Raw genomic sequence first — 19,541 nt, 5'->3', positions numbered from 1 at the left:
CCCATTGGTTCCACATTATGAGGGCTAGTGGCCCTCATTTTGAATTGGAAATGGAATGTCGAAAGGTGTGCCATCCACTGCAACAGTGCTGTAGAAGAGCAGTTAGTGGTCATACACCCCATGCCTTATGGAATTATTTAGCAAGTGAATAAAAGTCAATGGGCTGTAACTTCCAACAAAGCAGAAACGAGTTATAGACAAAGATCAAATTCATTTTAAATTTCACTGTGCATTTAATGCGGAGACTTATGCTGACTATCGTTCTCTTCTCTGTAAATGACTTAATTCAGTATAATATAAACTAAAAAGATTTTCGAGACAAAAAATTCGTATTTTTTCTAATAGTTGCACGAAACAATCGCTTTGTATCTGAAAAACCTAAGTGGTAAATGAAACAGCATATGCGACTCAAATATTACAAGAAAAGCTTTTGTTATGGCAAAAAAGTGAAGCGCTGTCCTTTGCAATAGCCTACGGCCATGGGTATGTTTTGTTCTGCAAAATCCCACCATTCTACAAAAATTGTCCCAGTTATGGAATTTGAAAAGGTGCCAAACCTAAAAGTAAATGTAACAGAATCACGTCACTCACTGGGAACGACCGAAGCAATCAACAACACTTAAACTTCCTGTTTAGAGTCAGCTGAAGAAACTCTGCGTGAGATCATGGTCGGCCAGCCTCTTTTTCCCCGTTGCGCTCTTTGGAATACAGTATTGCTGCAGAAGTGTACAGGGGGAAATGGTACATCCAACAGTTAAAGTGTAACTGGGTAGCATGGAGTGCACTGACAGCGGAAAGGAGCAGGGTGATTGTAGTGGGAACAGCGAGACAGATATTGTGGACATTCGTCCGCAAAGCCCTGCAGAACGGTTGAGGTGGTCTTTTGGTGGTCGAAGTGTGAGTTGGAGTACCGGAGGCAGTAGAAGAGACTCTGGCACTACTTATAGTATGTTATGATTGTCTTGTTATTGTTACCATCTTTTAACGTTTACACCTTAATGCTCAAACCTGTTGCTTGCTAGTTGCTACCTTTATTTGCTTGTGGAAGGTAGTACTAAAAATGCCTATTGAACGAGAAAAACAGTGGATATTTTATGGCATGTGATTATTGCTGTGTTTAGAATTGTGTTACTCTTCTCGTACTGGCATTACTGATCATTTTTGCAGCAGATTTTTTTTTCTTAATGTAGTGCAGGACAGTTTCAGTAGAATACACTAGTAGTTCTGCGATGGGCATTTAATCTGATTATAAATTCACAAAACATGTTTTCTTTTGAGCCTGTGTTATTACCTTATGCCTCTCGGCTTTCCATGACTGTGCCTCAGATGTTTCCCATTCTCCTGTAAAATGGATAACAGTTGCTAAATAATACGTTAAAGTTTTAGTTCTCGTTTAGACAGTGCCTAAATGTATCTTATTCTATTTAGCTTTTTTTTGGAAACACACTCGGTTTCAGTCTTTGTCTTTCACTGTTTGTTTTTTTAGTTTTGGCCACGATTAAGGTATGAAGGCTCTAATTCCCGAATTCACGGTGCATGTATCTTGTAGAGTTCACATGCTCCAATGTTATTCTTTAAGTATGTGTGATGACCTGTCCACATTACAAATGTGTATTTTTGCATGTCATTATTTACGATATTGATATTTGGTGTATTTAAGTACACACATATATGTATATATTTATCTCTCTCTCTCTCTCTCTCTGTATATGTCTATATATATTCAACCAAAACAGACGTTCCACAAGCACATTTAACGCTTCACAAATACAATTTCGTTCATCACAAACTTCATCAGATGCGGACTGAAAACATAAAATGCACTTGTGTATCATCCTACATTCACACATTTAACAGTCAATTAAGCAATTTAGCAAAGCAAAATTATAAAACCCTTCTTTAAAAACTTAATAAAATGAATAAATATATTTTTATTAGATTTTTATCTATTTACTATGCATTATATTTATTTATTCATTTTATTAAGTTTTTGTCATTCTGAGGTTTCTACAGAAAGCTCGTCAACTGGGGAGCAAAGTGCACCTCATTGCCCCATTCTGGCCTCGCCAGGTATGGTTTCCCTTCCTTTGATCTCACCTTCTGGCTCCACCTTGGATCCTAGATCCCATTCAGGATTTAACTTCACACCCTTTGGGGGTGCCTCATCCGAGTCTGGACAGCCTGAAGCTCACAGCTTGGCTGCTCCAGTTCCCATGATTGCTAGTACTCCCGGACAGTCCTCCTCAGTTAGATCTATTTTTTTTTTTTTGTGAAACGTTAATGTGCTTGTGGAACGTCTGTTTTGGTTGAATAAACACCCTTCACTGTCACTTGGCTGGTGGTCTTCATATCCCTTGGCACCTTTTGCAGTTTTTCAGTATTTCTTGTACCTTGGTGGAATTTTTATTTATATATATATATATATATATATATATATATATATATAATATAGTGTGTCTTCTTTCGGCTTTTCCCGGTTAGGGGGTCGCCACAGCGGAACTCTGGTCCGCTAATGATTGGCAGTAGATTTTTACGTGCTGGCTTGCCGGTCCTAACGCACAACCTTCAACGACGGAATGCCCATTCACGCATGTCTACACACAGAAGACGCTCTAACTGAGAATCGAACATGCAACGTCTAACTGTGAGGCGACAATGCTACCGCAGCACCACCACCGCAATATAGATAGATTTATTTCATGTTCTCAAGTTTTGGAAACTTGAAATTTCCAAAATGTGGTGGAGACCATATTTTCGAGGTTCCTGAACAGTTGAATGTTAAAAAGTACATTTTTTTGCAGGGGCAAGCACCCCTGCACCCTGTACAGATTCAATATGCCAACTCTGTGATTGCACCGCAGTGGGGAAAAAGGTAAATTCCCCAATCCCCATGTGCTGCAGTCTGCATAGAAGTGATTTAATGGGAAATTTAACTTTTCCCCCACTGTAGGGCTATCTCACAGGGAGTTTGGGGGCATACCTTCCTGCAAAAGTGTAGATTTGTTTGTCTTTACATTCGAGTATTCAGAAACTCAAACATATGGTCTCTGCCTTTATAAATTTCCAGTTTCTAAAACTTGATAATATGACTTAAACCTACCTACCTTTCTATCTATATATCACCCTCTTAGAGCAATATTTGATGAGAGCTAATTGACAGGGGGGGGGATAAAGCCCCAAAAAAAGAGACTTATTTTATTTCAAATATTTCTACATAAACTTAAGGAGTATTAGAATAATTTGTGATGCAACATTTTCTAAAGGATATGAAGTCTGAAACTCAAATGTATGTCATTATTTAGTAACTCATTTTGCATGAGTCCAGTGATATAGGTCAAATGTTACTTTAGTCAGCAGCTGTCCTGACTGTTTTATTTGGTTGACAAGAAAACCGATCAGCATCGTAATGAGATTGATATAACTCCTTGTTTGGGGAATGTCCATTCTGCAGTGTTGTGCAGTCCTTGGAGTTGGCATATTTAAGTAGCTAGGGCTGGAAGTGTGCAGCCCCCCCAACATACAGCCCTCCTGCAAAAAACATTGTTTTTATTTATGTTAGTCCAAAATTATGTCTTGGAGCACGTGTATTGGCACTGTCAATCTTGAGTGGTTGTTGTCAGTATTTTGTGTATCAATATATGGATGAGTAGATTAGCCTACACATATCTTGTAATAGTCATCTCCAAAATTAATTGCTGAAGCAGGCAAAAAATTTGATCTGATGTAAATCTTTGTTCATTCATTACAGATAGGTCCTCTGTTCCAGGCTCTCGAAACCCGATAAACCATTCCCAGTTAGGTGCAAGCCAAAAACTCTCAGCTAAGAACCTACCCACAATGCCTCTCTCCCAGTTACTCCAGATCTCATTTGCCGCATTCCTAGTCAGATGTGTTAGCCATCTCTCTCTCAAAGCTAAGTAGAAAATTGTTGATTTTATGACCGTGCTTCTTCAAAATTACTAAATTTTTAGTCAAGTTAGCCTTTTCTCACTGTCAGAGTGAAGGGAGCCTCTGGGTTATGAATCTGTCCCCCCAGCATGTCCTATTTATTTCCGTGCTGAGGTTCAAGTCTCTCGAGCGTGTAGCTCGATAGGATTTGGATTTTCTGAGGTGCAGCATGTCCATTAATTCCGGGTTGGACATGGCCTTATACGTCAGGCACAGATCGCTTCTGAACAGGCGGTATGCCACTGAGTAGAGCTGGAGTTTCTTTAACCGGGCAGCATATGGCATCTGTTTGAGCCCTTTGATCCTCTTGGTGAGGTACTTTTGGGCTCTTTCCAGTTGCTGCAGGTGTCTGGTAAGGTACATCCCAAAAGTGGCATTGTACTCAATTATGGGCCTGATGAGGGATGAGGGATGAGTAAAGAGGCACGATGACCTCCCCTGATCTAGATGTGAATCCCTTCATGATTAGGTGGGCTATATAAAATGTTTTTCTAACCACTTTCGCCACGTGGTTGTCAAATGAGAGATTGCTATCAACTTGGGTCCCCAGGTCCCTAATTACTTCTTCTGTACTTAATGGATTACCCCCTATGTGGTAATTTGTGGGCACTTTGTTTTTGCCAAAGGGGATGACTATACACTTTTTGGCGTTTAGCTTGAGGCCATGGGTCTGGCACCAGTTATCTGTTTCTATGAGGCCCTTTTGGAGGATGCTTGTGTCGGCTGGAGAGTCTATTATGGCGCCCAGTTTGCAGTCATCTGCAAACTTGGTCAGCCACAGTCCTTCCGTGTTGGCCTGTACCTCCGAGAAATATATACTGAACAAGAGAGGTCCCAGGACTGAGCCTTGTGGGACGCCACTTGTAACTGGTTTGGAGTCTGACATGGCTCCAGCAATTCTAACCATGTGGGTTCTGTCCTTGAGCCAGTTTGCAACCCATCTAGTGACATAGGGGTTTACATTTAAGCTGGTGAGCTTATCTATAATGCCCGAGTGGGGTATTGTATCGAAGGCTTTTGTGAGGTCCAGGTAGGCTGTGTGGACCACCTTCCCCTCGTCAATGGCCTTGGTGACTGTTTCAAAGAAATCAACCAGTTTTAAGAGGCAGGATCTGCCCTTAACAAAGCCGAACTGGGTAGGATCCAGTGTCTGTAGGTCCCCAATATCTTTATTTATGAGATCCATGATTATCCTTTCCATAGCTTTGCAGACCAAGCTAGTCAGGCTTATGGGGCGATAGTTTCCAGGATCCGTTGAGGCACCACTTTTGTGGAGAGGGACCACAGTTGCTGTACGCCACTCTTTGGGTACATATCCTGTAGTAAGGCTGAGATTGAACAGTAGTTTTATGTTTGGGGTTAACTCTTCTTGGAGTTCATGTAGGATGCAGCCCGGGATACCGTCTGGTCCCATTGATGCTGTGTTTTTTGCTTTGGAGAGGGCGGCTCTTACCTGAGCATCCGAGATGTCAGGGGGGCAGCACTCTGCTGGAATAGATATTTGCCCTTTTGGTGGGGAGGGGGGGGGGAGAAGTTTGCACTGAACCTGTCAGCTAGGATGTTGGCAATGTCTGTGGGTTTGGTGTATTTTTTTGTCATTTTGGACTAATTCTGAGCATATCTGGGAATTACCACCCAGGTTCCTAACATAACTAAAGAAAGCCTTGTGATTATCCTTAGTGTCCTGTGCAATTTTTCTCTTGAAGCTGGCCTTAGACGATTTTATGAGTGCCCGTAGTTTTTTGCTAATACTGATCAGAGATGCCTTCCCTTTTTGGAATTTTGCTCTATCATTTAGTAGCTTCCTCCTTCTATTGTATAGCTTGTTTATGGCTGGGGTCCACCAGACAGGACGTCTGCCTTTGGATGATTGGGTCTTGGTTTTATTTGGGATCGCATGATCCATGCATTCCTGAAGGTGTTCATAGAATGCGTTTATAAAGGATTCTGCGGTCTGGGCCGTATTTTCCACAGGCCCGGGGGCTTTGAAGGATTTCACCTCAGTTTTGAGGAGTGTGAAATTTGCTTTAGAGAAGTTTTTCACTGTGGTTTTCTGGGCAGGTGGTCTCTGCCTTATAAATTTCCAGTTTCTAAAACTTGATAATATGACTTAAACCTACCTACCTTTCTATCTATATATCACCCTCATAGAGCAATAAATATTGACAGCCTACAATGGGGGTGGGGGGGATAAAGCCCCCAAAAAGAGACTTATTTTAAATATTTCTGTTACAAACTTAGTTGCTAGAGTAATAGAATTTGAGTTAACATGCATTTTTTAAAGGATATGAAGTCTGAAACTAAAATGTATGTCATTATTTAGTAACTCATTTTGTATTGATTTGCCAAAAAAATAAATAAATAAATAACATTTATACAAAATAAAAAAAAAATGAGGAAAGAAATTTAAAAAATCAAAAAATCTGGACAGTTGAGAGCTACAAGTCTATGCAGAATATATATATATATATATATATATATATATATATATATATATATATATATATATATGCAGAGTGAGTCCAGTGATATAGGTCAAATGTTACTTTAGTCAGCAGCTGTCCTGACTGTTTTATTTGGTTGACAAGAAAACCGATCAGCATCGTAGTGAGATTGATATAACTCCTTGTTTGGGGAATATGTCCATTCTGCAGTGTTGTGCAGTCCGTGGAGTTGGCATATTTAAGTAGCTAGGGCTGGAAGTGTGCAGCCCCCCCCCCCCAACATACAGCCCTCCTGCAAAAAAACATTGTTTTTATTTATGTTATTCCAAAATTATGTCTTGGAGCACGTGTATTGACACTGTCAGTCTTGAGTGGTTGTTGTCAGTATTTTGTTTATCAATATATGGATGAGTAGATTAGCCTACACATATCTTGTAATAGTCACCTCCAAAATTAATTGCTGAAGCAGGCAAAACATTTGATGTGGTGTAAATCTTTGTTCATTCATTACAGATAGGTCCTCTGTTCCGTCCTCGGAACCGATACGGCCATTTCCCAGTTCGTGCAAGCCAAAAACTCTCCGCTAAGAACCTACCCACAATGCCTCTCTCCCAGTTACTCCAGATCTCCTTTGCCGCGTTCCTAGTCAGAAGTTTAGCCATCTCTCTCAAAGCTAAGTAGAAAATTGTTGATTTTATGACCGGGTTTCTTCAAAATTACTAAATTTTTCGTCAAGTTAGCCTTTTCTCACTGTCGCCTATAACCTAAGCCTATTTCCTACCCTTTTCCTTGGTAATTTAATTTTTTACCTTTTTTGGTACCGTCCCCTCTCTCCTGTCTTTGTCAGGCCTTCCCTTTTTACTAGTGGTATTCCTTAACATAACATCACTGGTATTTTCTTCCTTATTTTTTCTATAGGATAGCATGTTTTCCTTATCATGTCAGACAAAGCTAAGTTGGGATTTAAACAGTGTGACAAGTGTGGACGTAAGATGGATAACTCAGATACACATGTCTGTTCTGTCTACTGTTTGGGTGTGGATCATATTAAAGCTGATTGTGACGTGTGTGCTAGTTTTAGTAATTGGACTCTTGCAGAACATAAGAATAAACTTATTTTAAAAGGTTTACTCAAGACACCTTTCTCGGAGGCTCTGTCTGGGTCAGAGGTCTGACCCCCTCCTAAGGCCAAAAAACATTCAGAAAAATGGAGTCTCTGTTCCTGCATCTCCGTCAGTTATGCAACCGAGTCGGCTCCGTGCTTCGCCAGCGCCCTCAGTGCAGACCTCTTTGGCACCAGGCTCTGTGTCCTCTCCCTCGGTGCTGACCATGGTATTTACTCCTATTTCGGTTCCAGCAATGGCACCACTGACTTCAGTGCCGTCCTTGGTTCCAACATCAGCTCTGATGAGTGTACTTGCCTCGGCACCATCCCCATCCATGGTGCTGACAGTTTTTTCGGCTCCATGGGCTCCGATGACTGTACATGCTTCGGCACCATCCCCAGCCACGGTGCCAACTGTTTCTTCAGCTCCAAAACTTGTATACATGCCAAAGACAAGATATTCTCCAACTTAAGACCCTTTTTTGAGGCAGAGGTTTAGCCCCTTTCTAGAAAGACCTGATTCCCCTTCAGCAGTCGCTGTTAGATCCACTAGGAGTTTTTCTGAACTAGACCTAGTGCGGGTTGTGGACCAGCTTCTGGCAGCTAGGCGATTGCCCATTCTGACTAGACCTTCCGTCCCTCCTGGCTCAGAATCTTTTAACTCATCTTCCTCTGCTTATCCTCCTCCAGCATCCACCCTGTTCTCGGTACCGATGTCCACTTCGGTACATACTATCTTGGCTCCAACAGCAGTGTTTCCCTTGTCGGCACTGACCACCTTGCTGCATCTGCTCCGATGGAGCCGATGCTTTCTCGGAGCAGTGCTTGGACCATCCGTACCTTGGTACCTAGTCCAGTGCATATTTTCTCGGTGGCGCGGTCTATGTCCATGGTTCTGATGGCTTCCAGTTCTCTCGGAACCCCTCAACTGGAGGTGGTCTCAAGTGGTCCTGCTGTACAGGTGATGGAAAGGGTCCTTCATTCCGAAGGCTCACAGTCAGCACCTGTGGCATCAGTATCAGAAACCTCCCCTAGCATGCACCTCTCCCAACCTGCTATGTCGGGTCTCCGGGCACGAGCGTCACAAGAACCCCCTGTGAAGGGAACCCCTTCTCTGGAGTCCTCCTCAGAAGATCCCATTGGAGAGCCATCCCGGAAGAAATGGTGCAAGAGGAAACACCTTGATTCCCCGGAAGAATCTATCACAGAAGACACTGATTTTGATGAGGGCAAAGGGTCCCCACCTTCTCCCCCAGATGATATTTTATTCTGAGACATTCTTGAAATCCTCAAACAGCGGGGGGAATGGAAGCCCTCTAACCCTTCTTCTGAGGAATCGGTGTTCCTGCAGGCCTTCCGTGCCCGGCCATCTACTTCCTGGGTGACCCCATCAGCATATGACCTTGTTGAACTAATTGTGCAGTGTGCCTGGAAGGCCCCAGACAATGTAGAACATGTCTCCTGGAGGCTGGACAAAATTTTATCTACACCTGAAGACCAGCCCCACTGGTCCAAGCAGTTGACAGTTGATTCTATGGTTGTGGCGGTGGCCATCAATAGGGAACTGGCAGAAGATAGTTCCACTGTCCATCCTCCAAACAGGGAGTCCCGGACCTATGCTTCAGCAACCTTCGCCATTTGGTCACTGAATTATCTGGCACACTTTACTAGCCTGACCTTATTTCTGAAATATCTTCGTCTTTGGTGGAGGTACTGCCTGATGAGGTGCGTGACACTGTCGCCTCACAGCTAGCTACCCTTGAATCCATCTCGAACTCCTCGATGCATTTGTATCTCAAACCACTGAGGGGGAAGCTCGAGCTGCCGCATCTGTTGTTGTCATGAGACCTAATGCTTGGATGTGGTTGTGTGACTTCACAGACCCCTTTAAGTCTTCCTTCATCAATGCACCTGTCGACGAATCTCAACCTATGAACCTATGAATCTGCACTTTTTGGACCCAAAGTAGGAGACACACTTGCACGTAGTGAGAAAGATGGAAAGACCTTGTCTGCTGTGGGCATACGCTTTTCCAACCCCCAGAGGTTCTACTCCAGGAACCAGAAGGGAGGAAAGATGTGGTTCAAGAAATCCCAAAGATCCTTTTCGTGATAGTCATGGTGAACAGTCCCCCCGGGGCAGAGGGGGCAACTCATATGGAAATGCCCCTTTTGGGGTAGAGGGGGTTTGCATAACCAGGGAGCCGGAGATTCTTTCTCCGGCAGACCCTACCAGCCCTGCTGAGCAGCAGCCCAATTGCTTCCCTCTGGAAGCAGTCAGGGGTAGTTTTTCTCTGCATCTACCAGCCTGGCATCTTATTACTACCAATGTTTGGGTGCAGAGAAAAATATCCAGAGGCTACCAAATACCATTCGACTTAACTCTCAGACCCGTCAAATGAATCCCTGATGTACCACCCAATCAGAGGGAATTAGCAGCCTTAGAAATAGAAAAGCTGCTAAAAAAAAAAGAGTCATCCAACCAGTCCCACCAGACCAGACAGGATCCAGGTTTTACTCGAGGTTCTTTTTTGTGCCAAAAAAGACAGGGGACTGGAGATCAATCCTGGGTCTCAGCCTACTGAACAAATTTATCAAACCTCAAAAATTCCGGATGGTCACAGTACAGTCCATTCTTCCCTTCCTAGGGAGGAACAATTGGATGTGCTCTTTTGATCTACAGGATGCGTACTACCACATAAAGATGGATCACTGCTCCCGGAGGTTTCTCCGCTTCCGGCTGGGAGCCAGTCACTACCAGTTCAGGGCACTGCCATTCGGTCTCTCAACAGCCCCCCCGAGTGTTCACCAAATGTATGGCAGTTGTGGTAGTTCGTCTTTGACCATAAGGATTCCAGGTGTTTCCCGATCTAGACAACTGGCTCCACTCTGACCAGGAATCTCCTAGTCTGCAGCCTCTCTTACACTCAAGGTTTCACTCTCCGCTTGGGGATTACAGTCAACAAAGGCAAATCTGAGATGTCCCTAACAAAGACACTGGAATTTATTGGAGCGGTCTTCGACACAACATCCTGTCAAGCTTCTCTTCCCCCCTCACAGGCTTTTGAAAATAAGACACTAAATCCAAGACCTTCTTCCTCACACATTTGTACCAGCACGTCTTGTACTGCAACTCTTGGGCTCCATGGCAGCTGTCTTACATTAGTACCACTGGTGAGACTGCACATGAGAATCCTACAGTGGCTCCTTTCCGCACAATGGTCGTTGTTAACCCACCTACTCAACCACATGATCTGCCTTACAAACCGTTGCAAGGAAGAAATGCTATGGTGGATGAAGCCACAAAAGAATCTTTGGTGTCGACTGTTCTGTCTTCCCCAACCCACAGCCACGGTGACCACGGACGCTTCACTGTTAGGGTGGGGGGGCATTTCCAGGGAAAGACTGTCCGAGGCACCTGGACCCCCATTGAGGCCAACTTACACACACATATCCTGGAACTAAGGGCAGTTCTCTTAGCATTGCAAGCGTTCCATGCATCCCTACCCTCGGGGACCATTGCAATTCAGTCAGACATCATGTCAGTCATCTGGTATATCAACAAGCAAGCCAGAACCAGATCTTACCTCCTGTGTCGGGAAGCCATGAGGATTTGGCACTGGGCGGTAGCTTCCTATCGCTTTCTTATAGCAACACACATTCCCGGGAGTTCCAGCCTTCTTGTGGACAACCTGAGCAGGAGCATTCTGATGCCTCACAAGTGGTCCCTCAACCTTGTATTAGCAGATCGGATCTTCCAACATTGGGGCAAGCCGTGCTGCAACTTGTTTGCTTCCCCTCTGAACTACAAATGCAGGAGCTATTTTGCTTTGATTTCCCCCTCAGGGGGAACCACCAACGGACACTCTAACGCACGATTGGCCCCCAGGTCTTCTGTATGCTTTTCACCCATTTCCCCTCATTCCAAAATTTCTCCAGGAAAGCTCAGAGGTTGAAAAGTAAAGTGATTCTCATTGCTCCCTACTGGCCACGTCAAGTCTGGTTCCCATTTCTATGGCCTCATCTGATTCACAGCCCGTGGATCTTGGATCCTTCCCAGGACCTGTTATCCCATCTTCGGGGATTGATTCATCCGAACCTGCACAGTCTCAAGCTCACAGCTTGGTTCCTCCACTTCCAGTAATTGCCAGGCTGCCTGACATCCCATCTCCTGTTTGTGAAATTCTTCTGGCCTCACACAAACCTTCCAGTAGAAAGGTTTATTCTAGTAAATGGTCTAGGTTCTCTATTTGGGCCAAAGATCAGAACTTGGACCCTTTCTCTATTCCTATTCAAAATATCCTACAATATCTGACTACTCTTCTACATGCAGGAGCCTCAGCTTCAACGATCACTGAACATTTAGCAGCTATCGCCAGTTTTCATAATGGTCTTGATAATTCTTCAATTATGTCACACCGCCTATACAAGACCTTTTTGAAGGGAGTATTACATGTTAAGCCTCCCTTAGAACCCTGGGACTTGACTATGGTGCTTCAGTCTCCCACAGGTTCTCCCTTCAAGCCCTTTGATTCACGTGATTTGAAATTTTTGTCCTGGAAAACCATACTTCTAGTAGCACTTACCTCAGTGAGAAGAGTATCTGCACTGCAGGCCTAGAGTGTCAAGAGTCCTTACTTGATCTTCCACATGGATAGGATGTCCCTTCATACTGGCCCTCTTTCTTGCCCAAGGTCATTTCTGGCTTTTTCATTAACCAATCTATTGACCTGCCGGTTCTTCCCCAAGGCATCTAAAAGGGGGGGTAACTTTTGCACACTCTTGATGTGCACCAGCAGCTTCGTTGTTATTTGGACAGGCTTAAATCTTTCAGGAAAACAGACCAATTGTTTGTGGCCTTTGCAGGACCCAGATTGGGTAAACCTGTTTCCAAAGTGACTTTATCCTCTTGGCTTAGAAGCGTCATTACCTTTACCTTTATCTACCAACATAATAAGCTATCCTTACCTTCCAGAATAAAGGCTTATACTACCAGATCTATGGCTACTTCTGTAGCTTTTCATTCCAGGGCCTCTATGAATGATATATGTGCAGCAGCCACTTAGGCAAGACCTCATACCTTTATATCTCATTACAAATTAGATTTGGCCTTCAGGGAATGAGCATCATTTGTTTCTATGGTGCTTAGGAATATCCTTCCTTAGGGCCACCCAGGACTCAAGTAGGTGGGGACTCGGCCCTATCTGTAATAAATGAACAAAGATTTACATCATCAGATAAAGAAGTTATGTCTTACCATAATGTTCCATCTGTGTTGTAGATCTTTGTTCATTCATTACTTCCAATCCCCCTTCCCGCTGCCTGGACTCCTGATGGACTTTAGAAACTCTTGATTAGGGTATTTACTCAGCCATACTATTTTTTCTATTACTACATCTTTTATCTGGGGTGGGCAAACTCGATCTGGAGTAACTGGGAGAGGAGCATTGTGGGTAGGTTCTTAGCTGAGAGTTTTTGGCTTGCACGAGCTGGGAAACGGCCGTATCAGTTCGAGGATGGAACCAAGGTCCTAGCTATAATGAATGAACAAAGATCTACAACACAGATGGAACGTTATGGTAAGACATAACTTTTTTTTTTGTTAGGAAAAAAGAACAGCCCTTGGTGCACTAACAGGCCAGCAAACTTTGTCATTGGTAGTAGTTTAGGCCCTCTTCTCCCCCCAACTAATAAGGGACATCCACCCTGTACCACAACCACATTCTACCATAGGAGGTAATTCTAAAAGGTGAGAAGACACCCCACTCTCTCCATTGACATCATGTAGGCCTGTGGGCTACATGGTCCATTGTAATCACACTCTGGTTACAAGCGCCCCCCCACCCCCGGCAAAAACTAATTTTGCTGTGTGACTCGTCTTCATCAGTCATACATTTACTACCAAAAGTCTCAGATTGAATAGTGTCGTATGTGCATGTACCTGCTTAGAGTAGATCTACAGGATAAATGGCAGCTTATGGCTGTAACATTCCATCATACAGAACACTTAACAAGGGGATATCAACAGTAAATATGATGTGCGCACACACACACGCATTCCACCAAATAAAAACAGGATCTGTGCATTCCCCAGGTCCTACAGCACACAAACATTCCCATGTGGCACTTAAAGGTAGCACATAACAGCACAAGCAACTCGTACCAAACCCCTGTCCTTGTTCATATTTCTCCAGACAGAAGTCACCTGTTGTCGGCCTGACCCACAAACTCAACCCCCCTCCCCAAAACATTGTCTTGTAGGTTATCAAACAACATATACCTATAGTACACACATGAAGCAGTAACCAAAACTGGCAACTAGCACACCCAATTTACTTACGTGTTGTGTACTGTTAGCAACCGTATAAAGGCTAAAGTTTGCAGTGATATTCTATGAATTAATTTTTGGCAAGTGTAGTAAATTTCTTAATGTGATGTGAATAGAGTAATGGCCATGGCTGTTTTAATCAGACAGTTTCAAGGTTCTTTGCAGGATGATTAGTCTGAATGTGTTTATTTATCATTATTCTAATAAGCATGTTGAGAGCAAAAGTGTCTGAATCACATGTTTTCTGCAGTGCTGAACAGCAAAGCTTCTCCAACATCTTGCACTTGCATGAATACCCATGAAATGAAATGCACATGCATAGGTGGGTCAGTAACACCAGTGGGGTCCTATGTAAAATGGTTGTATTCTTATAGTGTATACAGGAATTAAGATGCAGAAGTAGAAATATATGAGGGTACTATGGTGCTGTTACATTCTGCATATGTTTTAGTACACACCCTAGCACCAACCTGCTGTGTATGTTTGCACTATACTGTGGTAGCACTGCAACAGGTCACAAACTAAGATGCATCTACATGTTACTAGTTGACAGCAGTAGCATGCATGGATGCAACATAGCCACTCTGGTCCACTAGATATTGTGACCTGATAAGTGGTTTTAACTTCTGAAGGTGGCAAGACTACCAGGTAGTGCTTGAAATATTTCAGTGGCTTATTTTCAGAGACAGTAGGTATTGTCAGCTAGGGACTCTTATGAGGGTCTTTTGTATGAAGTGGATGCCTCATAAAGCCTTGCCAGGGTGCTGACTGCTGTTACTGGGATTGGCTGCTCTGGAGAGCTGTGCAGGCACCAAGAAAGTGACTACAAGAGGCACCATCTCACCATTCAGTGCCAATGGGAGGAAGAGGTCAGAGGGAGTGCTCCTGAGGTGTTCTGTAAGTATGCATAACAGGGCGTTGTACTGCATTTTGCACATAGGTAAAAAGGCCATTGCAGGACATATAATTTATGATGCATGTCATTTTTTGTCTCTTACTGTTTCTCCTACTCCTGAGCAGACTGAAGAGAATACGTTTTTCTCTTTCTGAGGCAAATGGGGTATTTCCCCAGACACATGGGGGGAATTGTGATTACTGTCATACTATAGAATAGTTCTGGATATCATTGCTGCAGTATGTTATAATTAACTCTATGTAAGAATAACTTTGGGTAACACCCGTATGTGATGCCACTTCTTTTGTTTGACACATGCTCTGTATGTATCCTGCCTTATACCCTTTTTCCAAGTCATCATTTCCTCCTTGCATCCTTTCTCATCTACCTTTTCTTAAGAATAAGGAAAAAAACACCTGCTATTGGAAAAAGATACCCTTCCTCAGATTCACATTTTCCTTCCCTGTGTCCATTTGTGTGTTCCTCCGGTTTCTGACTTTTGTAGGCTTCCATTTCAATTAATAAAAGTGGTAAGAATCTTGCTGGGGGCCACATATTATGTGTCACAGCAGTTCTTGGAGCATTACGAGATTGTTCATGTGATTCTGCATATTCCCATGTGTACTATATTCCAAGTATTGCCCTTTGAGAATTTCATAACTGCAGCCATAGTACCCTCCTACATTTGCTGGGTATATCATTTATGAGAGATGAATTTTGTTATTAATTGATAGTTGGTGCTAAATATCTTTTTTTTTTTTTTTGTATTGATAATTACAGCAGAACTGCTTCACACAACTCTGTATCACCACATTAGCTCTACTTGACCACATTAGGCATGTTCCTACCCTCTAAAGTAGATTGTATAGAAAGGTCGCTTACATCCTCTAACACTTGCACCATTGTTGGAACTCTTTGGTGGATCTAAAACAGATTCTTGATATTATCTTTAATGGTATGTCAAATGTTTTTCATGCTTTGTATATTTACAGTTTGTGTGACAAATATAACAATAAAAGTCACATTTGTAAATTGACTTGTTGGCCATTCATTTGGCTCCTGTATTCTTGTCTCTCATTATGGAACATTTTGTACTGATAATTTGTGACCATTCATTCTGACAGTGCTTTCAGTGGTGTGTTTCACAGGCTTGAACCTAGAAAAGACTGCAGCTTTACATCCACGTGTAATGCTTATAATAATCACTTTTTAATGAAGTTCCCGAACATAGAAATGAATACATAATGTTAGTATGTCACTTGGCTTGTATGTCACCTTGCTTTGTGGTATCGGAAGTCCTGTAGGTAGCCAATACTGTTAGTACTTCAAGTATCTTACTCTGTTGAGCAGAAAGAATGTGTGCCTGCAGGGACTGCTATGCCCCTGATGTGGTCTGCATCTGGGAGTTTGAGCAGGAACTAAGACTTTTGGGAGATCTGTGTAGCACAGTCAGTTCATCTTACTAGGACATTTAGGTCTGAGTCTTGTTTAACCTCTACACTTTCAGTGAACTGATGTGCTATCAGAAAATTTGTAGAGTACTTGTTGCTGCTTATAATTGTAGAGTGGTTCTTTTTGCAACAGAGCCTTTCAAGTATTCACTTCACTTTCATGAAGATACATGCAAATATGTAACATTGTAGTGTTTTTTTGTTCTTAATTGCTGTGTTTGTACAACAAACACTGACATGCAGCACTTTATATTTTTGCTCTTTCATACTTAGGTTGGCACTGTAAGTATCATTGATGCAGTTGCATAAAAGTGATAGACAGCCCTTCAGATTTTTTTTTTTGCATTCATTTCAAGTGTCAGACTTCATTTTAGAAACACCATTCGTCATAGTTTAGTTAAGTAGACCATACTAACACTAAAATAAAAAAAAAAAAAAAAATAGTCAAGTTTATATATGAGGTTGTAGAAACATTATGGAACTGACATGTGGCAGATCTTCTGCCATGTGCAAGTTGGTGGAATTTAAAAAAAAAAAAAATAAAAAAAACAAAATAATTGAATTTGTGGAAAAAAAAAAAACTTGGCAATGTTTGCTGAGGTTTAGTAAATGTTCAATGCAAGCCGGTATTTAGTATTACTTGTAACATAGCAGCAGCTTCGGGGACTGTTTTATGCAGTTTATATGCTCATATATTTTTGTGGCAGTGTAGCAAATGTGAACTTCATATTCTGCAGCGTGCAGTATGTTTTTCTATGTTGCAACACCATTTGTTTGATCTCCTGCATAGGCACACTGTGGCTATGCAAATTGTTTGTTTATAAATATCTGCACCTGTCGAGTTATTTCCCTCCGTTAACCCACAATCTGTTGCAAATCATTTTTTTAGTTGTTTACTGGTGCTTTATACAGATAAAAAAACACAGCTGCATATATTCATAAACATATTATGCTGCTATGAGCAAATTTCTTTTTTTTTTTTTTTTTTTTAATCTTTTTGCATTGGGCTGATACCTCTCAGAGGAATGTTTCGTCTGTGATCTCACTAATGCCAAGAAGCTGCATGCTGTACCTTTAATCATCTACATAATCTGGCAGAAATTGGATGCAAAGAAATGCATAACCGTATCCTTTGGGAAGTCAGCCACCCCGGTAACTATCATATTGGTAACACACCTCCTAAGAGTTGATTGAATAGTCGAGGACTTAGGGACACACTTAGGCAAGGCTTTGACCATCATGTGTCTGTTGTAGTTGTAGTTCAACTTATAAACAAAGGTGTGGCATCCAGTCCAAGGAGGTTATATTTCCACTTTATTTGGCATTCATCAGACCTGTCATATAGTACATTGCCTCCTTCGGTATATACCTAACAAGGCAAATACAACAATTGTAATGTCCACAGAGTTTCCTCACTAAAAGAGTACCGGGTGTAAATAACATGTCTTGTGCAGACTGCCTCAAAAGCTCTATCCTTGTAGTTCATCTATTACATGCCGTTTAGGGGAGATATATGTCCAGCATACAGGACATCATCCATTCCACTCCGATGGACCTCCTGCATATCCACAAAACAAACACCAGAATTACCCATTCTAAAGACTTATACCTTGCCTATGATGTAAATAGCACCTGCTGGAGAGATGGGTATATATCCCAGAGACTACCCCTTCTCACCATCCATGTGAAGTATGCTTTCTCCCTAACCCAATTCAAGTGTAACTTGGATAATTGGTTGGGAAACAGGAAATTCATCCCTGGTTTGGCACCTAAGGCTCTAATGTACACAGGCAGCTTGTAAATCTTTTATCTGCCAAGCTTCTGTTTACACTTACAGAGAGTACCAGAACTTGACTGAGATTTGGATGTATGGCTAGACCTAAAACGCCCCAGTCATCGTCAGCTTAGTATACACCTATTAAACTATAAGTAAACAGCAGAAATAAGTGGTTACACATTAATTAGAAAGTATTTAAGAAAGTTATCCAACAATATATGAGATAAGAATTTGTAGATGGCCATTAGCTACATGTTACAAGCAGCTGAACTATCTTCTGCCTGAAAGGTGATATTATCAGAAATACCTTGGAAAGCCAGCCTGCCTCCTGCCAATAGCTCTTGTTAGCTTCTCAGCCTTTTCAAACCACTGCCTTATCTGCTTTCTTGCTGGAGATTTCATACCCCTGACAACAGACTTAAGGTTGAAAAAAAAAGGGCTACATTTTTCTTTTCTCTGACTGCACTTGATGGGTTTTAGCTGCTCTTGCAGGGTAATTCTCCAGTTTTATTCTTTGTATGTCTCCACTATATTTTGAGTGAAACCATGTCAGGTAATGCGTAAAACTCATTTATATTTGTCTTGTGCTGGTTTAGCACATTTTGTGCTTGCAATATTGTGTATTTGCTTAGATGTTTTGATTTCTTAGTTATATTAAATATCTAATGCTAGATTTCCATCTGAAAAAGGATGACTGCAGTGTGCTTAGGTGGACTATCCAGTTGTCAGATATACAGTTAGACACTTGGGCATCATACTGATTGCATAGAAATGATAGGGTTCTATGCTGCACACACCTGATTGCCACTTTGTAGTAATTTTATGCTTATTCTCATAGCTGATTTGGATATACAAGGAATTAAATGTTCACATAAATCAATCCGTCCCGTTCAATGGGAGTGGCAGTACAGAATGACTAGAAGGGAATATGTTTCAGGTGGCTGATGACCTCAAGATGTGCAACATAGCAGACTGATTAGCAAAGACAAGTAGATACAACAGCTATAGTTAATGGCTCACAGCTTGCTAGTTTACCTGGTGAAAAATTTCAGACAGGAAGTGTTAACCTGGGTATTTTAAAACTGCACAGGTACTTTGGTGTAGCAATGGAATCACTGTTTTGTTTTAAATAAAATCAGAAAAGGTTAGTTCAGATAAGCATCTTTTTGGCTGATTTTTGGTTGTTTTTCCATGTTTAATGACCTGAGAGCTGGGAGGGGGCAAAAAATTTGGTTTGAAATGGCAATTACCAGATGTAACATGAAAATAGAAGTTGTGGGGAAGCACTGCTGCAGTAGTTGTGCCATGTAGATTATGGCAAGATTCAGGACAATTCGTAAGATCATAGGAAGTTACTAGGCTATTGGCTCTGAGGCCCTTACAAACCTAGCCAAGAATTTAGCCCATGTTCCAACAAGTCAGCACCTTATGCCACTGTCCAGCAGGGACACAGGTGGGATCCCAGAGGTGTATTTTCTCTTCCCAGTATGCCACTGTCCAGCAGGGACACAGGTGGGATCCCAGAGGTGTATTTTCTCTTCCCAGTTGTCCAGGTTGCATTTAAAAAGAGTTAATGACATACTCTGCTTGACAT

The 19,541-nt window shown here is 42.2% G+C and overlaps 1 protein-coding gene across 2 annotated transcripts in view; it reads left to right on the top strand.

Moving 5' to 3' along the window:
• The first annotated feature begins 635 nt into the window (after nt 1-635).
• Nucleotides 636-19,541, top strand: part of POLI (DNA polymerase iota) — an 869,655-nt gene continuing 850,749 nt past the window's right edge. The window contains exon 1 of one of the 2 annotated variants that reach the window (XM_044075156.1): nt 636-946. In XM_044075156.1, the coding sequence (XP_043931091.1) occupies nt 775-946 (172 nt within the window). In that variant the 5' untranslated portion in view covers nt 636-774. The remainder of the gene's footprint in view (nt 947-19,541) is intronic. The other variant, XM_044075163.1, reaches the window with a different exon arrangement.

Source organism: Protopterus annectens, chromosome 1.part1 (assembly GCF_019279795.1).
Source record: "Protopterus annectens isolate FY-2018-M chromosome 1.part1, PAN1.0, whole genome shotgun sequence".
NCBI lineage: Eukaryota > Metazoa > Chordata > Ceratodontiformes > Protopteridae > Protopterus > Protopterus annectens.
This window is presented reverse-complemented; position numbering and strand designations above follow the sequence as displayed.